Below are 18,384 nucleotides of genomic sequence, written 5' to 3'. Positions count from 1 at the left end.
CCAATCCCTGACACCACAATAAATAAATAAATAAATAAATAGCGCGACGGTGAATGCTCTAACAGAAGCCGTACTGCAAAGTTACACAGAGGAGAGGACCACAGGGGTGGGGTGCTGGTGAGGACAATCCACTTAAACGCCCCGGAGGAGGGGGCACAGGAGGAGATGAAGTGGGGAGGGGGGTGGCTGCCTTGTATGTCAGAGCCAGGAATTTGAACAGTATCATAAAAGTGGTTGGAAGCAGCCGGGTGTGGGGCTGCACGCTTGTAATCCCAGTGCTTGGGAGGCTGAGATTGAGGATTATAGATTCAATGCCAGCCTCAGCTACTTAGTGAGGCTCTCAGTAAACTTGCGAGACCCTTTTTCCAAATAAGAAATAAATTGGGCTGGGGATGTAGCTCAGAGGTAGAATGCTCCTGGGTTCAGTGTCCAGTACTAAAGTGGGAAAATGATTGGAAGCCTCTAGATAATTAATTTTAAGCCCCAAAGAGACACGACACATCAAAGCTGGGCTTTAGGGATATGTTTCCCCGAGGACCTAGAAGGGAGCCTCTTTACTCTCTTTCGTCAAGGCCTGGGCACACACTGTGTCTACAGTAGACATTAATGGTGCGGGTCTGTCTGGTGTCAATGGCACTCCAACCAAGGACCCATGCCCTGTTTGCACAACCACTGGAGAATCGCCTGGATGCTCAGGAGGAAGGGGAGCCTTCACTGCATGGTAATATCAGGAGGGTGGAGGAAAGACCAAGGATTTTGCAGTTGGCCTTGGTCCAGGAGAGTGTAGGCTTAAGTCTCGTGGAATGGCTTTGAGTCTCAGTGGACGGCCAATTGCTTTGCTGTCGTAATCCTCCTACTTCTTTGCAGTATTTTCCAGAAAATACTGCAAAAACCCAAAGCCCACACTCACACTTTTTCGTTAAGGCCCAGACACTGATAGACTGGCCCAGAATCTCCAACACCTTTCATAACCTTCTTCGGCAGCTCTTTAAAAAAGTAGGCTGGAAGGTTGCTGCCGCTGTAGGTGACGGAGTCGCAGGTGACGATTCCCGGATAGTACATCATCATCCTGGCGGCTATGTTGACCTTCTGACCAATGACTGCAACAGGAAGAGAAGGTCAACGGCAGGAAGAGCGGACGCTGAGCTACGTGTGACCCGGGCGGCGTCCCGCCTCCCTCGATGGGCCTCTCAAGAGTGACAGGGGACCTTGCCTTCCACTGTCCAGAGTTGGCCAATGGCTATCTTAGAAAGTACTCAAAGGCCGGGCATGGTGGCACACACCTGTAATTCTACTATTTGGGAGGCTGAGACGGGAGGATCACAAGTTCAAAGCTAGCCTCAGCAACTTAGTGAGACCATTGTTTCAAAATAAAAAATAAAACAAGCCGGGCGTGGTGGCGCGTGCTTGTAATTCCTGCACTTGGGAGGCTGAGACAGGAGGATTGCACAGGTTCAAAGCCAGCCTTAGCCACTTAGGCTCTCAGCAACTTAGTGAGACCCTGTTTCCAAATAAAGTATAAAATAGGTCTGGGAGTATACCCTGGAGGTAGAAAGCCTCTGGGTTCCACCCTCAGTGACACCAAAAAATATAAATAAGCCGGGCGTGGTGGTGCACGCTTGTAATCCCCGCGCTTGGGAGGTGGAGACAGGAGGATCGCGCAGGTTCGAAGCCAGCCGCGCTGGCGTAAGAGACCCTGTTTCAAAAATATAAAATAGACCTGGGAGTGTAGCCCGGAGGAAGAAGGGCTTCCAGGAACCCCAGTACCACCAAAAAAAAAAAAATATATATATATATATATATATATATATATATATATATATATATATATATATAAAATAAAATAGGACTGAAAGTATAGCACAGAAGTAGAATGCCTCTGAGTTTCATTCCCAGCACCATAAAAAAAAAAAGAAAGAAAAAGTACTCAGAGAGTTAAATCAATTAGCCATTAGCAAAGTTTCTGCCTCACCTGAGAGGCCAAGAAGACAGGTACTGGGATGCCAGGCCTCGAGCATGGGCGGGCTTTGCGCGCCGGATGGCTCAGGTCTGCAGAAGAGGTGGCTGGTCTCCTGCCGTCAGGTGGACAGCGCAGGCTGGACCGCACTGACCACTAACTGAGGCACAAGACTGTGTGTGTGCTGCGTGGATGGGGCTGGGAGGGGTGTGCACGGAGGACTGACTTAGAACACACTTTAAGGGGCAGCGTCCCATAGCACAGAGACTCTGAGGTCGGGCTGTGCAGGTCTGAACGCCAGCTTCACCTCCATATGCAAATTTTACCTGGGCAAATGTAGCTCTTCACGCCTCGGTTCCTAATATGTAAATGGGAATGGACACTACTACCAGACTCGGAGGGCAGTTTATGAAGACGCATGAGTCAGGGAATGCGGTCTGGCTGGATGGTAGAGCGCTTGCCCTCCAGGCCCAAGGCCCGGGGCTGATCCCAGCACCACCAAGAGGGATAATGAAGGGCGTGAGTTAGTACACATTGATGTCTTTGCCTATTTGTTTTTTCTTGGTGCTGGGGATTGAACCCAGGGGTGCTCTACCTCTGATCTATACCCCCAGACTCTTATTGTAGCGTGTGTGTGTGTCGCTGGGGATTTAATCCAGGGACATCCTATCTCTCCAAGCTATACCCCAACCCTATTTTATTTTATAATTTTTTTTTATTTTTTATTTTGGTGGTACTGGGGTTCCTGGAAGCCCTTCTACCTCCGGGCTACACTCCCAGACCTATTTTTACATTTTTATTTGGAAACAGGGTCTCCTAAGCCAGTGTGCGCGCGGCTGGCTTCGAACCTGTGCGATCCTCCTGTCTCTGCCTCCCAAGCGCGGGGATGACAAGCGTGCGCCACCGCGCCCGGCTTATTTTATAATTTTTAAAGAGTCTATCTTAGTTGCTGACAGCCTTGCTAAGTTGCTGAGGCTGACTTTGAACCTGCGATCCTCCTGTCCTAGCCTCCCAAGTTCTGAGATTACAGGTGTGCATCACTATGCCCAACTTATTTTTATTTGTTTATATTTTTATTTTGTGGTACTGGGGATGGATCCCAGGGGCATTCTACCTCTGTGCTACACCCCCAGCCCTATTTTTTATTCTTTATTTTGAAACAGGGTCTCACTGAGTTGCAAAGGGCCTCGCTAAGTAGCTGAGGCTGGTGACGAACCTGTGATCCTCCTGTCTCAGCCTCCCAACTGCTGGGATCACAAGCGTGGGCCACCACGCCTGGCTCGTACTCAGCATTTTAGACCTACTCTTTCTGAAACCTAAGTGGGTGAAGAAGGGAGCCATAATGTTCTGAAATAAACATCTGCTCGCTGCTGCCCTCTGGTGTCAGGAGTCATATCTTCTAGTAACCCCAATATAACTGTTAGAGGCAGCCTGACCTACCCCAAGGCTGAAGTGACGCGATGACCAAAGCCCAGGTCCCCGGGCCCGCCTCCCTCCACGCCCCTCCCTCCACGCCCCTCCCTCCCCTTCCTGTTTCCTGTCCTCATTCCCGGCCTCAGAAGTGGAATCGTCCATGGCAAAGCCCTGGGAGACGGCAGGCTCTCTGAGGACAAGGCCGGGCGAGCCCTGCGGCCCCGAAGGAAAAGTGACCCCGTGGCCCGCGCACCTGTGTACTCGTGTCTCACGCTGTGCCCCACGATCCCGCAGAAGACAATCCCGCTGGCCACGCCGATGGACACAGTGCTGGCCGGGGAGTTGAGGGAGAAGACAGGAAGTTGACGAGCATTAAATAAAAGTAATCTTTAAGAAAGACACCGTGCAGCCGGGCGTGGGGGCGCACGCTTGTGATCCCAGCATTCGGGAGGCTGAGACAGGAGGCTCGGGGTTTGTGGCCAGCCTCAGCCTCTTAGTGAGGCCCTCTGCAACTTAGTGAGCCTCTGTTTCAAAATAAAGAACGGAAAAAAAAGGCTGGGGGTGTAGCTCGGAGGTAGAGTGCCTCTGGGTTCCATCCCCAGCATGACAAAAACAAACAAACAAACAAACAAACAAGGAGCTTAGAGAGAGCAGACCATGTGGGAGAGGCGGGGATGGGATAGGAAAGGATTCTCAGAAAGCGATTCCTCCGTCCTCTGTGATTAGCTTGCAGTGACTGAACACGGAGACACAGAACTAAGGCCTTAGTTCTTTTCCTTCTTCTTCCGGGTCCCCTGGCCTCCCACCCCGTCTTTTAAAAGGGCTGGAGATCTGCAGGAGGACTTAGGCTCAGCACTCACCGGATCTTGTGGACCTGAGAGCAGAAGTCGAATATGTCCACAGCACTTTCCAACGCGTGGGTGACCTCGTCGGGTGCCTTTTCCCCGGGAAAACCGAAGACACAGAGGAAGGAACAGCCCTGCGAGGAGGGTCACGAGGGTCACCGTGGCACCAGGCCCTTCTAGCGGGGCCAGCTGGGCCCGGGGGCCTTGCAGCTGGTGGCGGTTCTAGGCCAGATCCCACCCCAATCTCTCTCACACCGATCTTATCATCAGTCAACTTCATATGACTTCTGGTGCCTTGATACTGGACTTGTCAAGGGCTGGCAGAGGCAGTGGGTGGTGGTGAGCCTGTTGTGAGCGCTCCCGTCTCCTCTCCCCTGCGCTGAGGTCTCGGCTGCAAGCTCCAGTTTTAGTCTAAGGAGCCGCAGAGTGGAGGGAGAGGTCAGGGCAGAAATCCGGAGTGCTCGGCTTGAGTGTGGCTCAGCTGTTGACCATGTATCTTGTATGTGTGAGGCCCTGGGCTCACTAGTGGCTTGGAGATGAACCGAGCTCTGGGTGTGTGGGTGGTTAGACACCTGACCTAAAATCCTTGGGAAATCCACTACGTGGTAGGTGAGAGTTTTATGTACACTGAGAGGTAGCCAAGTGTCTCGTCCTTCCATCTCATAATTACAAATAAGGGACTGATATTTCAGCTGGGCATGGTGGCGCATGCCTGTAATCACAGCACCTGAGAGAGTGGGACAGGAGAATCTCAAGTTCAAGACCAGCCTCAGCAACTTAGCAAAACCCTATTTCAAAATTAAATGAATAAAATAGGCCTGGGAGTATACCTTGGAGATAGAATGCCTCTGGGTTCAACCTTCAGTACCAAAAAAAAAAAAAAAAAAAAAAAGGACTGATATTTCTTGGTTAACTTTCTATCTTTTCCTTCTATCCTATAATTACAAATAAAGACATATTTCTAGGTTAAATGTCTAACTATCCCTTCCATCTCAGTGCAAATAAGGACTGATATTTCTAGGTTAAATGTCTACTTGTCGATTCCTTCTGTCTCACCGGTGCTCGGCCATGCACGCTAACCTCAAGCTATGGGGTCAGTGGGTTCCCATCCTTAGTTCTTATTTACCTTGTCAAACATGAACACCTTGTTGATCTGGCCTCGGAAGACCTTCAGCACAGAAGTAATGTGCACACAGGCGTCCTGGATGGCGGGGCCTATGACCTCCGCTTTGTCCTGATCTTTAAACATCAGGTTCACAAACACGATGGTCACCGGGCGAAGCTCCGACAGATAGCCCCCAAGCTGTTTGTCATCAATCTGCGAGGGAGAGCGCAGCCTCCTGCCACACGGCACATGTCCTTGGGGCAGATCCCTCCTCCCGACGCCACCCGCACCCCAAGTCACCGTGGGAGGCGGTAGCCTTCGGAGACCCCGGGGAAGCGGGAATTGCCAGAATGTGTAAGCTACGTGGCAGGGCCAGCCCACTGGAAACAGAGCCCACTATCCAAATCTCATCCTAGGGGACCAAACCCAAAATCTCCACAGAAACTGTGAGCAAATAAATATTCCCTCCCGTAAATTCTGTCGCCAGGCCTTTTGGGTTGTAGCAGTGCGGATGCTGACCGGGACAGGCTATGGGACGTTTGCCTGGTAGGAGTCACCTCTCCGCCAGGCCTTCCTGACTCCTAAGCACAATTTCCCCAGCGATTATGAAGCTCATCTTCTATCCGATTCCTGCTTGCGGATTCCCAAACTTACTGACTTATTGCCTCCTTTCCAGAAAAAAAAAAAAGGAACTTTTCACTGCACTTTGGGCCCTCCATCACCCCCTTATTTTCATCTAATGGCCCCAGTTGCACCCAAGACTACCACCACTCCCTGGATTGGTCCAGCAGCCTCCTAGGAAGGTGGTACCACCCCAACTTTGGAAGTCTAGGCATCAACCTTGCTCTTAGCGGGTCGCTGCTAGTGCTTGCTCAGAGGTGTTTGTTTCAGATAAGGCCCTCCAGGGAAACTTGCAAGGCGCCAGCTCAAGCCACCCAGTCAGCCCAAGTCACCTAGTCACGATTCCCTTTTAGGAGACCTAGAGTAAACTTTGCTGACTATATACTAAATTCTCAGGATCATAGACTCTAGGCCAGCCTAGGCAACTTAACCCTGTTTCAAAATAAAAAATAAAAGTGGGTTGAGGGTGTGGCTTGGAGTCAGACCCCCCCCCCCAGTTCAATCTCCAGTATCCCCCACACACACAGTGTGAGCAGGAAACATGGAGCTTTACAGTGGGCCAAGAATCAGGACTGAGGTTGCAGTCCTTCTGCCATTAGCTGGTTAGTAACCCAGAGCACGTCTTTTTATTAAGCTTCTGGTTTAGAGTCTGTGATGGAAACTGGGCACAGTGGCACACAGCTGTGACCCACACAGGGAAGTTCAAGTTCAAGGCTAGCCTGGGCAACTTAGCAAGACCTGGTCTCAAAATAAATAAAATGAAATGAAAATTTAATTAATTAATTCTCCACCCAGAGGCATTTCTCTTTACTTTTTTTTTTTTTTTCAGTACTGGAGATGGAACACAGGGGCATTCTACCTCCAAGTTACATCTCCAGCCCTACTTTTTAGTCTTTTTAGTTTTGAAACAGGGTCTCCTTGAGTTGCAAAGTGCCTTGGTAAGTAGCTGAGGCTGTCCATGAATCACGATCCTCTGGTTTCCACTTCCTGGGATTACAAGCGTGCACCACCATGCCTGGCCCTCTCTACCATTTTTTTTTTTAATATGAAATATATGGCCTCGGACTGAGTATGTTCAGAAATGTGCCCCCCTCCTCCCACATGTGATGACAAGTCTTTCCTATATGAATAGGCCTACGTTTCCCCATAAACGCCCTGTTCTCTGTCTGGGGAGAGACACTGGGTTGGGAACGAGCCCCAGTGCCCAATGCGCGTTTCACTTGCTGAAGCGGTCGGCCCACCCTTGGCTCTTTTCCTCGGCTTCACGTCACCATGGGGAGCACCTGCTGTGCCCCGTTACACTGGGGTAATGTTCACTAGGTTGCTGAGATTCTCACTACTTGCTGAGACTATCCTCGAGTCTGTGGTCCTCCTGTCTCAGCCTCCCAAGTACTAGAATTACAGGTGTGCACCACCACGCCTGGCTTGTTTTGTCTATTAAAAATTTCCAGCTGTCTGAATTCTCTGATACACCCAAATCAATAAATTATAAAAATACCTGCTTCAAAATTATTTCCATCACATACTTTTGAAGAGACAACTCCAGTTCAGGGTCAGACTCCAGCATGCAGGCCAGCCTCAGCAGGTCTAGGAGAGGAGAAAGAAGGGCTGGCGCAGAGGGGGCTCGGCCCAGCACCGCTGCAGACGGGAGCCTTCCTGCGAGGACTGCTGTCCTCACAGTCACTCAGGAGGCCCGGGGACACCTCGAGGCCAAGGAATCAATTCAAAGAGGGGTTCTTTTTTTTTTTTTTTTTTTGGCGATACTGGAGATGGAACCCAAGGGTATTCTGCTTCCAATTATACCCCCAGCCCTATTTTTTATTCTTTATTTTTTTATTTATGTATTTATTTTTTGTGGGTCTGGAACCCAGGGGCATTTGACCTCCGAGCTACACCCCCTATCCTATTTTTTATTTTAAAACATGGTCTCACTAAGTTACCAAGGGCCTCACTAAGTAGCTGAGGCTGTCCTTGAACCATGATCCTCCTGTCTCAGCCTCCCGAATGCTGGGATTACAAGCATACAGCACCACAGCTGGCTTGTTCTTTATTTTTGAAACAGGGTCTCACTGAGTTGCAATGCACCTCACTAAGTAGCTGAGGCTGTCCGCGAACCCGGATATTCCTGTCTTAGCTTCCCAAATGCTGGGATTACAAGCGCGCACCACCACACGCAGCTTGAGGGGGGTTTATGGATGTCGGGCTTCCCGAAATTCAGTTGCAGGTAGCTTAAAACCCTGATCTAATTGTCATCGTGGAAGAAGAGGTTCACCGCTGGACTTGAGCTAAAACTATTGCCAAGAAGGATGAGACGGGACAGAGGAGGGGAGGGCAGCAGAGGAGGCTGGGGTCAGAATGAGGGGGTGGGAGAGTGGAAGGGACAGCGGGAGGAAGATTCAGGAAACTGGCTTCTGATCCAGCTGCGGTTGTTGAATAAAAGCTACAGGAGACCATGGTTTGGGGTCAAGGCCAACAGACAGACTGAACATCTGAATGGAATCGATCGCACAAAAGTTCCAAGTCACCAAACTAAAACTAAGCTGTTTGTCTGACCTCTCTACTCTAGAAAAAATCTAGCGATAACAGCCAAATCTCCCAAACACACCTTGTAACTGGCATGAGAAAGTTCCCTTTGCCTTAATTCTTACACAAAAAGGGTGATCAGAAATAGCCCAGGGTTGCCCAACAGCGTTTCTATTGTTCTGTCTCCCTGTCCCTACCGTACAAGTAAAGGAACTTTGAAGTGACCAATCGGCTTGTTGCTCTTATGTTTTCTTGGCCCTTTTGCACTATTAACCCCGTCTGCTGTGCTCACAGAAACACTGTATTTTATGAAGTGAAGTGTTGCTTGACTCTAGTCACAAAGTAAAGCCAATAATAATATTTATTTATTTATTTGTGGTACTGGGGATGGAACCCAGGGGCACTGTACCTCCAAGCTACACCCTCAGCCCCATTTTTTAGTCATTTATTTATTTATTTATTTATTTATTTTTATTTTTTGTTTTGCAGTACTGGGGATGGAGCCCAGAAGCATTCTTCCTCCGAGCTACACCTCCAGCCCTATTTTTTAGTCTTTATTTTGAAACAGAGTCTCACTGAGCTGCAAGGGCCTCACTAAGTAGGAAGCTGAGGCTGTCTATGAGCCTAAACCTTCCTGTCTCAGCCTCCCAAATGCGGGGATCATAAGTGTGAGCCACCAAGCCCGGCTTAGTCTTTTTATTTTTTGAAACAGGGTCTCACTGAGTTGCAGAGGGCCTCACTACGTAGCTGAGGCTGTCCATGAACTGCGATCCTCCAGTCTCAGCCTCCTGAATGCTGGGATTACAACCGTGTGCCACCATGCCCGGCTCAATAATGAGCTTTAAACTGATTTAGCCAGGCGTAGTGGCACACACCTGTAACCCCAGTACTGGAGAGGCACCCGCCCCAGCCACTTAGTGAGGCCCTCTGCAATTTAGTGAGACCCTGTTTCAAAATAAAGAATAAAAAATAGAGCTGGGGGGTAGATCAGAGGTAAAATGCCCCTGTGTCCAATCCTCCATACACACACACACACACACACACACACACACACACACACGTATAGCCGTAATCTTGCCCGGCGGCATGACCACCTCTTGTGTTGCAGCTCCCCACTCGCGTGATCTGTGGCCCTCGGCGAGTCACTCCACTGTCCCGGCTCTCTCCTACTTTGCTACCTGGGAAAAGGCAGTGGGGCTGGACAACCCTGCATCTCCTCTCTACTCTGACAGCCCCCTGCTCAAGAACACACTGATGAGTCACAGGTGGTCTTGAAGAAATCGACAGACAGAGGGCTGGAGGGAGGAGAGGCTTTCAACAGAGAACGAAACGACCCCGTGAAAAGGCTGAGGTAAGACATACAAATGGCCGCAGAGAGGGCTGTGCTGAAGAACCCTTGCTGGGCCTGGTGGAGCACACCTGTCATCGCAGTACTTGGGAGGCTGAGACGGGAGGATCACAGGTTTGAGGACAGCCTCAGCAATTTGGGAAGACCCTGTTTCAAGATTATTTAAAAAAAAAAAAAAAAAGGGCTGGGAGTGTAGCTCAGAGATAGAAGGCCCCTGGGTTTAATCTCTAGTACCACACAAAAATAAGATCTTTTGTCTTGGAGAGACCTACAAAGGTTTGGAAGGTGGCAGAAGGGGGTCAGTGTGGGGGAGAGGTGGAGGGACGGGACTCCTCCTGCTGTTGGGGCCGGAGGGCCTCTCTGCTGCCAGGACCAGGAGCGTGTGACACACAGGCTTGGGGGCAAAGGCGCGCAGGGCCCTGCAGTGGCCCTGGCTGCTGCTCCTCGGGGGCACTTACTTTTGTTTTCACCAGAAGGATAATAGTCCATGAAGCTCATACACTTTGTGAAGAATTCGTCAAAGTTAAAAGTCGGGGGTGGTTTCAAGAAGTTAACCTAAGGAAAGGAAGAGGAGCCGTCGCAGTCACCCTGAGGCCACCTGACCCTTGGGTGAGATTCGCAGCCCGAGGGTGTGCTCTCCAGGAACTAGGATACGGTCGCCAGGGACCTGCATGCTTAGCTTTTAAAGCGCACCAATTTATACAACTGTAATTTTAAATAGAAAATTTGGGGGTGGGAGTGTCGCTCGGAGAGACCATGTGCTTAGCATGTGCAAGGTGGAGTCCATTACCCTGCTCAAACGAAACTAAAAAGAAAACCTAAAAAGGGCTAACTTTTTAATGCCCCTGGAGGCATTGGGACATCACCAGTGATAGGATCATAGACCTCATTCTGTGACACAGGCTTAGTCCAAGGAGAAGCTGGGTGTGGAGGTGCACACCTGTCATCCCAGGATTCGAGAGGTGGAGACAGGAGGGTCGCAGGTTCACAGCCAGCCTCAGCTACTTAGTGAGGCCCTCCACAATGTAGTGAGACACTGTTTCAAAAATAAAGAATAAGCCAAGCATGGTGGCGCACGCTTATAATCCCAACATTCGGGAGGCTGAGACTGGAGGATCGCGGTTTGCGGACAGCCTCAGCTACTTAGTGAGGCCTCCGCAGCTTAGTGAGACGCTGTTTCAAAATAAAGAATAAAAAATAGGGCAGGGGGTGTAGCTCGGAGGCCAAATGCCTCTGGGTTCCATCCCCAGACCTGCAAAAATAATAATAATGATAATAATAATAATAATAATAATAATAATAATAGGCCTGGGAGCGTAGCTGGGAGGTAGAATGCCCCTGGGTTCCATCCCCAGTACTGCAAAAATAAATAAATAAATCCAACAATTCATCAGCACTCCTTTAAAGGGTCAAGGTCACAAAAGACAGGAAAAGGGCTGTTCCAAATGCCATGCAGGCCATGTGCAGACTCCTGGAACATTCCAGGAAGGGCACCGTGGAAATTGGGTACAATTCAGATGGAAGCCTCTGAGCAGTGAACACCGCGATGCCACTGGCGACTCCCGGCGTCTGCCCTGGTGATGTAAGATGGTAGCTGCAGGGAAGCGAGGTGAAGGCTGCGTGACAAGTCTCCATGTTATTTTTGCAAGTTTTCTATGAGATGAAAATTCATTCCAAATTAAAACAATTTTTAAAGAAGTTAAGAAGATGGGGGCCCGGAGGTGCTGCTAGCCGGGCCGGTCCTGCAGCGGGGCCGCGTGGGGCTGGAGAGCGCGCGGCTGGGGGCTGCGGGCTGTAGGCCCAGGCCCTCGTCTCGGCCGTCACCCACACGATGCGGTGCTGTGGGTTCCCTTCCTAGCACCCAGCCCTCCCGCCCTTCATGCCCTCAAAGAACAGATTCTCTAAGGCCATACCCCAGGACAGTTCTGCTTGGAGTCCATCTTCAAGCTAACCCGTGCATTTTCTACATGGCAGAGCGCAGGGGGGCTCTCCTCCCTAGCTTGCTTAGTGATCCTGTGTCCTGGGTTAGAAGCGTGGAGGAGTGAGAAGAGGCCAATGACGCCCTCACACCAGCCTCCAGAGCGAGGCGTGGGCCCGCGCCTGCAGCCACAGGACTTGGGAGCGTCACAGGTCCACAGCCAGCCTCAACAACTTAGTGAGGCCCTGTGTCAAAATAAAATAGTAAAAAGGCGAGAGGTATAGCTCAGTCGTAGAGCACCCAGTACCGCAGTACAAGATAAATAAATATAAAATACCTGCCCTGAGCTGGGCATGGTGTGCACGCTTGTAATTCCAGCATTTGGGAGGCTGACACAGGAGGATTGCGGTTGCAGACAGCCTCAGCTACTTAGTGAGGTCCTCGCAACTCAATGAGACCCTCTTTCAAAATAAAGAATAAAAAATAGCCAGGCGTGGTGCACACTTGTAATCCCCGCGCTTGGGAGGCCGAGACAGGAGGATCGCACAGGTACAAAGCCAGCCTCAGCTACTTAGTGAGACCCTGTTTCCAAATAAAGTATAAAATAGGTCTAGGAGTACAGCCCGGAGGTATAGAAAGCCCCTGGGTTCCATCCTCAGTATCACACACACACACACACACACACACACACACACACACACACAAAAATAGGGCTGGGGGTGTAGCTTGGAGGTAGAATGCCCCTGTGTTCCATTCTCAGTATTGCAAAAGAAAATAAAAACAAATAACAACAAAAACCCCTATGCCCTCTGCTTCTAGGCAACCCTGGGAGCAGACGCCTCCTCATCCTTTAGCCAGGCCACCGCCACAAGTCTCAACGCCTCAATTCTGCAGCTAAGGCCCCCGGAGAAGCCTAACCGTCCCCGCCTTGGGCTCGCCAGTCTGGGCTCCTTCCAGGAGTTGGCAGGAACCTGACCCAGCACGACCCACCCCCGCTCCAACCCACAAGCGCGCACCAGGCACTCGGCCCCCTGGCACGGGCGGGCCTCCCGCAGGCAGCCACAGCGGCCCTACCTTAACTGCCCTCTGGTCTGGAATCCTCTCGATCTCAATCATGCTGCGGTCACAGAGCTGCCAGCAGTTTGGGGACAGGATGACATCGTTCATCCGGGCCATGTTCTGTGCCAGGCGCACGTCGTCCACCGCCTGGCCGATCACCAGGAAGTAGTTGCGTGTTTCATCTCCGAAGACCAGCATGCTGACGTGGCCGGCGGCCAGCCCTGGCAGGAAGGCAAGCCACACGTTTGCACCACGAGCTCTCCGCAGCCCTGGTTCTTGGAAAAGCCAGGATCCCTGTGTGACTGTGCTCCTCAGAGAAATCTCTCTCTAAAATTTCATGTAGGAATTAGAGAAGGCCTCTTCCCCGCCTCCCAGAATGCCCCCGTCAAATCTAGAAGCCCCATGCCACACACACAAGCTAGAAACGTGGCCACTCATTGTCCTTCCTGTGACCCCTTTCTCTCTAGGTGGCCCCACCAATCCCCGAAGGTTTTGGGGGGATCGGTAGGAACTGGGGATTGAACACAGGAGAATTCTACTTCTAGCTACACCCCAGCCCACTTTATTTATCTAACTATTTATTCACTTGTTCATTCTGGGGATGGATCCCAGGGGCATTCTACCTCCGAGCTAAATCTCCAGCCCTATTTTATTTTTGATTTGAAACTGGGTCTCGCTAGATTGACGAGGGTCTTCCCACTTGCTGAAACTACACTGCATGTGTGCGTGAGTGAACATAAGCGATCAATGGTTCTGTTACTTCTTTAATTTTATTTTTGTGGGACTGAAGACTGCGCACACAGGCAGTCTGCCTCGGAGCTGGACCCCTGCTCTATTTACTTTCATTCTGAAACAGGGTCTTGCTAAGTTGATAAGAGTCTCACTACTTGTTGTGGCTGGGCTCAAACCTGCGACCTTCCTGTCTCAGCCTCCCAGCACTAGGATTACAAGTGTGCCCCACCGTGCCCGGCTCAACAGTTCTTTTAAATAAGTGTGATTAATAGAATCAAGGTAGCTGGGCGTGGTAGCACACGCTTGTAATCCCCGCGCTTGGGAGGCGGAGACAGGAGGATCCTGCAGGTTTGAAGCCAGTGTCGCTGGCTTAAGAGACCCTGTTTCCAAATAAAAATATAAAAAATAGGTGTCTGGGAGTGTAGCCCAGAGGTAGAAGGGGTTCCAGGAACCCCAGTACCACCAAAAAAAAAAAAAATAGAATCAAGGTTTGCTCTCCATCTTCTCTTTCTGCCCCATGCGGACCCCCCCATACTAGATAGCTTATTTTCCACCTGAAAGGGGAGGGAGGAAGGAAGGCGAAAGGAAGAAAGAGCAACAGTCTAGTAATAAAGATTGTCTAGTGCCAGGTGCAGTGGCACATGCCAGTAATCCCAGTACTTGGGAGGCTGAGACAGGAGGATCGCAGATTTAAGAAGATCCTCGGCAACCTAGTGAGACCCTGTTTTAAAATAAAAAGGAGTGAGGAGGGTGCAGCTCAAGGGTAGAATACTCCTGGGTTCAATCCTCAGTACCAACAACACCAAAAGGACGATTTTGTCCAGTGATTACTGTGTGTCAAGCACTGTGCAAACTAGCTTGCTTTTGCTCACGGCCTCCTGGGTAGGTAGCATGGTTGGCTCAGAGTCTCTTGACAGATAAGGGGGCTAAACACAGCCACGAGGTCAGCCTGGCGCCCGAGGTCGAGGGGCCGGCGCCCTCTTGGGGAGAGGCCGGGGAGCCTCACCGATCTTGACGCGGATATCCAAGCCTTCCTCCATCTCGTTGGTCTCGAACAGCCCGTGAATCTCCAGGCTGCACTTGATGACCACCGTGATGATGTTCTTGAGCTGCTTGCGCTCCACCTTCCACAGCGCCAGCAGCGCGTCACCTGCGGGGACCGCCGGGCCTCGGGCCTCTGCAGAGGAGAGCCCGGCCTCCCTCCACCCGCCTCGCGCCCCCGCGGGCAGCCCCCTACCTGCGAATTTTAGGATGTCTCCTCCAAAAATCAACACTTCTGAGGAAAGGAGAGAAACAAGCTAAGGCAGATTTCCTCCAGCCAGCCGGCAGAGCGGAGGCCGGCCTGGTGCGCGCCCCAAGACCCTTTGCGTGGCTCCCTCCACGAGGGAGGAAGGGGTGCCGGGCCCCCCACACCGAGGCCTTCTGCGCCGCATGGGAATCAGGAAGTGGGGACCTTGCAGCCTGGGCGGCTGGGGCTCCTTTATTGCCGTCCTGGGGTTTCACTGACTTTTGGGCACAGATGGCCACCACCATTACGCCTCGCCACACACTTGCGCCTGAGGAGCACTGTCTAGTGAGCAGCATTAAGATATTACTGATAGTAGATGGTGCTAGAGCACCATGGAGGCCTAGAGGGTACCTGACCAGGGCAGTCTGTCTCTTGGTGGATAATGATTCAAGTTAAGAGTGCCAACAAGATGGCCGGCAGAGGGGGAAAGGGGACCCGGCTTTCCAGTCAGTCAGCCGGAAGGGCTTCGGAACCCATGGATCACTCTTATCTGTTCATACAACAGCCCCTCTTTCTGTGGTTTTTGTTTTGTTTTGTTTATTTGTTTATTTTTGGACGCGGTACTAGGTATTGAGTCCAGCGGTGTTCCACCTCTGAGCTACACCGCTGGCCCTTTGTGTGTGTAGATCTGGAAATTGAGTCTTTCTTTTTTCTTTTGTGGTACTGGGGATCGAACTGGGGGCCTTCTGCCTCTGAGCCTCGTCCCAGCCCTATTCTTTTATCTTGAGGCAGGGTCTCAACTAGGTTGACGAGAGTCTTACTACTTGCTGAGGCTGTCCTCAAGCCTGCAGTCCTCCTATCTCAGCCTCCCAGGTATTGTGATTACAGGCACGTACCACCACGCTCAGTCACTACCGATCCTTTGGTCTCTCTAGGTTACTGAGAGCCTGGCTAAGTTGCGAATCTGGGATCCTCCTGTCTGAGCTTCCCAAAGGCACGCACCACCATGGCTGGCGCAACAATCTCATAATGACTGTGTTGGTTATACAGATAAATGTATTTAAAGCATCTAAATATACTGAGCATGACTTAAAGGGCTTGCGGTTGTAGTCCTTTGCAAGCCTCTATTTCAGCCTCTAACTAATGCATAACATCCTTCCCCTCAAGCAGCCTGTATCAGTGAGGCTTCATCTATTCCTTCAGTTTACTATAGCATACTTCAGAAAAGAATGGTTTCTTTGGGAGCCGTGGTGCGTGCCTGTGATCCCAGTACTTGGGAGGCTGAGACAGGAGGATCGCAGTTTCAATACCAGCCATAGCAACAGAGGCTTTCAGCAACTTAGACCCTGTTTCCGAATAGTAATAGTAATAATAATAATAATAATAATAATAATAAAATGGCTTCCGTGTACTTCCTGGGGGAAAATGAAGAGTGCTAAGTATAAATAACAAACACAGACAAAACCAACGGCTTGAACCGTGTGCAGTGAGCCGCGCGGCACTCACTCTCCACGATGGCGCTGATGTAGTAATTAAGGATCTCCACCAGCTGCTCCGCCCCCCGGTCCATGTACATGGCTGTGCTGAACTTCTCTGTCATTGCGGTAAAACCTGCAATAAAAACCTGCGTCTAGTTTCCCCGGCTCGGAGGAACCAAGCAGAGCCCAGAGGGTTGCGGTGCAGAGCAGTGGGCCTCGGCTGTGCAGGAGTGCCAGAGTTTGCCGGGCGCAGTGACACATGCCTGTAACTGCAGCACTTGGGAGGCTGAGACACGAGGATCGCAGGTCGAGGCCAGCCTCAGCTACTTCACGAGGCCCTCAGCAACTTAGTGAGACCCTGCTTCCAAACAGGAGATAAAATGTGCTGGGGGTGTAACTCAGAGGTGGACTGGCCCTGGGCTCTAGCCCCAGTACCACATGCACACAAAAAGTGCTAGAATGTTTAGCGGTACCGAGGACTGAATTCAGGGATATTCTACCAAGCTACACCCCCAGCCCTATTTTATGTTTTTTTTTCCCAATTTATTTTGAAACAGGGTCTCACTGAGTTGCTGAGGATGGCTGCAAACCTGCGATCCTCCTGTCTCAGCCTCTCAAGCGCTGGGATTACAAGCATGTGCCACCACGCCTGACTTCTCCATCTGCATTTATTATTTCAGGGGTCGAGAAGAGGTTCCAGATATCTCTTTCTTCCAGACTCTCAGCCTGTACAGTGATGACTGCAATTTTTTAAACTGGGAATTGAACTTTCATTTCACGGTAATGAAAACTCTCAGAAGAGGTGGCAAGTGTATTGCGTGTGTGCGCGTGCGTGTGTGTGTGACTAAGGATTGAACTAGGGTCATTCTACCTAAGAGCTACACCCTAACCCTATTTTCTGTTTTGAAATAGCATCTCCTTAAGCTGCGGAGGGCCTCGCTAAGTCGCTGAGGCTGGTCTCAAACCTGTGATCTTCCCGTCTCAGCTTCCCCAGTACTGGGATCACAGGCATGCATCCCTGTGCCCAGCTGCAAGTACACCATTAGAGCAGAAACATCTACGGAGGCCAGTTTTGAGGCCAGTTTTGACAGGGCCAAGTGGGGCTTGGGGTAAAATTGGAGTAGAGACGCTGGAGCCTGGGGCTCCAGGTGTGGGCCTCGGGCATCTTAATGACACGCCTAGGTCTGGACGCTGGGAAAGGCCGGAGCTGGGCTCAGAGGCCGGCCCCCTGCGCCTGGGGGGGGTCCAGTGAAGGAGCAGCCCGGAGCTGGGGCACGGGCTGCTCTGTGAGCCCCGCCTGAGCTGTGAGCTCCGCCGCCTCCCGCTCACCCACACACACAGGCGCCCCTCCGCACTTGCCTGAGATATCCACGAACATCAGGACCCCATCGAAGTAGTCCACGGAGGGCAGCTCGGAGGAGAAATCCCCGTAGACCAGGAGGTCCGGCAGGTGAGCTGCGATCCTGACGATGGCCCGGTCCTGCAGCTCTTCCTTCTTAGTCTGCATGTCCAGGCCCAATGGCCCCGAGACCTGGGCGACGGGAGGCGGGCCCCGAAGAGGTCTTCTACAAAGAAAAGTTGGGACGGAGGAAGTGGGAGGCGGGTTTCCTCACTCCCCCCCATGGCCGGCTTAGGTGGCCAGGGAGCTGCGCGTCCACAGGACCACGCACTGGACCGTCAGCCACACAGCTGCCACGGAAATGGCGCCCTTGCTGAGGGCAGGGAGCTGGCCTCCGGGTCCCCGGGTCCCCAGGGGGCAGGTGGGCGGGTGCGCTTCACTCGGCCGACCCTCAGCCCTCTGTCTTCCTGCGGTCTTGTGTCCCCCTCCCCACCTCGCCCCCATTCACGAATTCATGCATTCATTCGTGGTGCTGGGGATTGACCCAGGGGCTCTCGGCCACTGAGCGACATCTCCAGCCTTTTTGTATTTTACTGTGTGTACGTGTTAGTGGGGATGGAGCGAGGGACATTCTACCTCTAAACCAAATCCTCAGCACTTTTTATATTTGCTTATTTGCTTGCTTATGTGTGTATTTATATATTTATTTACTTACTGCCATACTGGGGATGGAACTCAGGGGCGTTCTACCTCAGAGCTACATCCCTAGCCCTGTTTTTTATTCTTTATTTTGAAACAGGCTCTCACTAAGTCGTGGA

At 51.4% G+C, this 18,384-nt stretch overlaps 1 protein-coding gene across 1 annotated transcript in view; it reads right to left on the bottom strand.

Annotated features, from left to right (window-relative positions):
- The window catches only part of ADCY10 (adenylate cyclase 10), a gene marked incomplete at both ends in the record, with an annotated part of 59,626 nt that extends 41,892 nt beyond the window's left edge, over positions 1-17,734 (bottom strand). The window contains 11 exons of the mRNA XM_080699097.1: positions 911-1,100; positions 3,624-3,700; positions 4,231-4,349; positions 5,342-5,533; positions 7,440-7,528; positions 10,271-10,367; positions 12,805-13,010; positions 14,528-14,671; positions 14,759-14,797; positions 16,256-16,373; positions 17,600-17,734. Coding sequence (XP_080555223.1) covers positions 911-1,100; positions 3,624-3,700; positions 4,231-4,349; positions 5,342-5,533; positions 7,440-7,528; positions 10,271-10,367; positions 12,805-13,010; positions 14,528-14,671; positions 14,759-14,797; positions 16,256-16,373; positions 17,600-17,734 — 1,406 coding nt within the window. The remainder of the gene's footprint in view (positions 1-910; positions 1,101-3,623; positions 3,701-4,230; positions 4,350-5,341; positions 5,534-7,439; positions 7,529-10,270; positions 10,368-12,804; positions 13,011-14,527; positions 14,672-14,758; positions 14,798-16,255; positions 16,374-17,599) is intronic.
- Positions 17,735-18,384: the final 650 nt, after the last annotated feature.

The sequence above is a fragment of the Muscardinus avellanarius genome, assembly GCF_963383645.1.
Source record: "Muscardinus avellanarius genome assembly, chromosome: 7".
In the NCBI taxonomy this organism is placed as follows: Eukaryota; Metazoa; Chordata; class Mammalia; order Rodentia; family Gliridae; genus Muscardinus; species Muscardinus avellanarius.
Note: the sequence above shows the minus strand (reverse complement) of the source record. Positions and strands in the feature narration are given on the sequence as shown.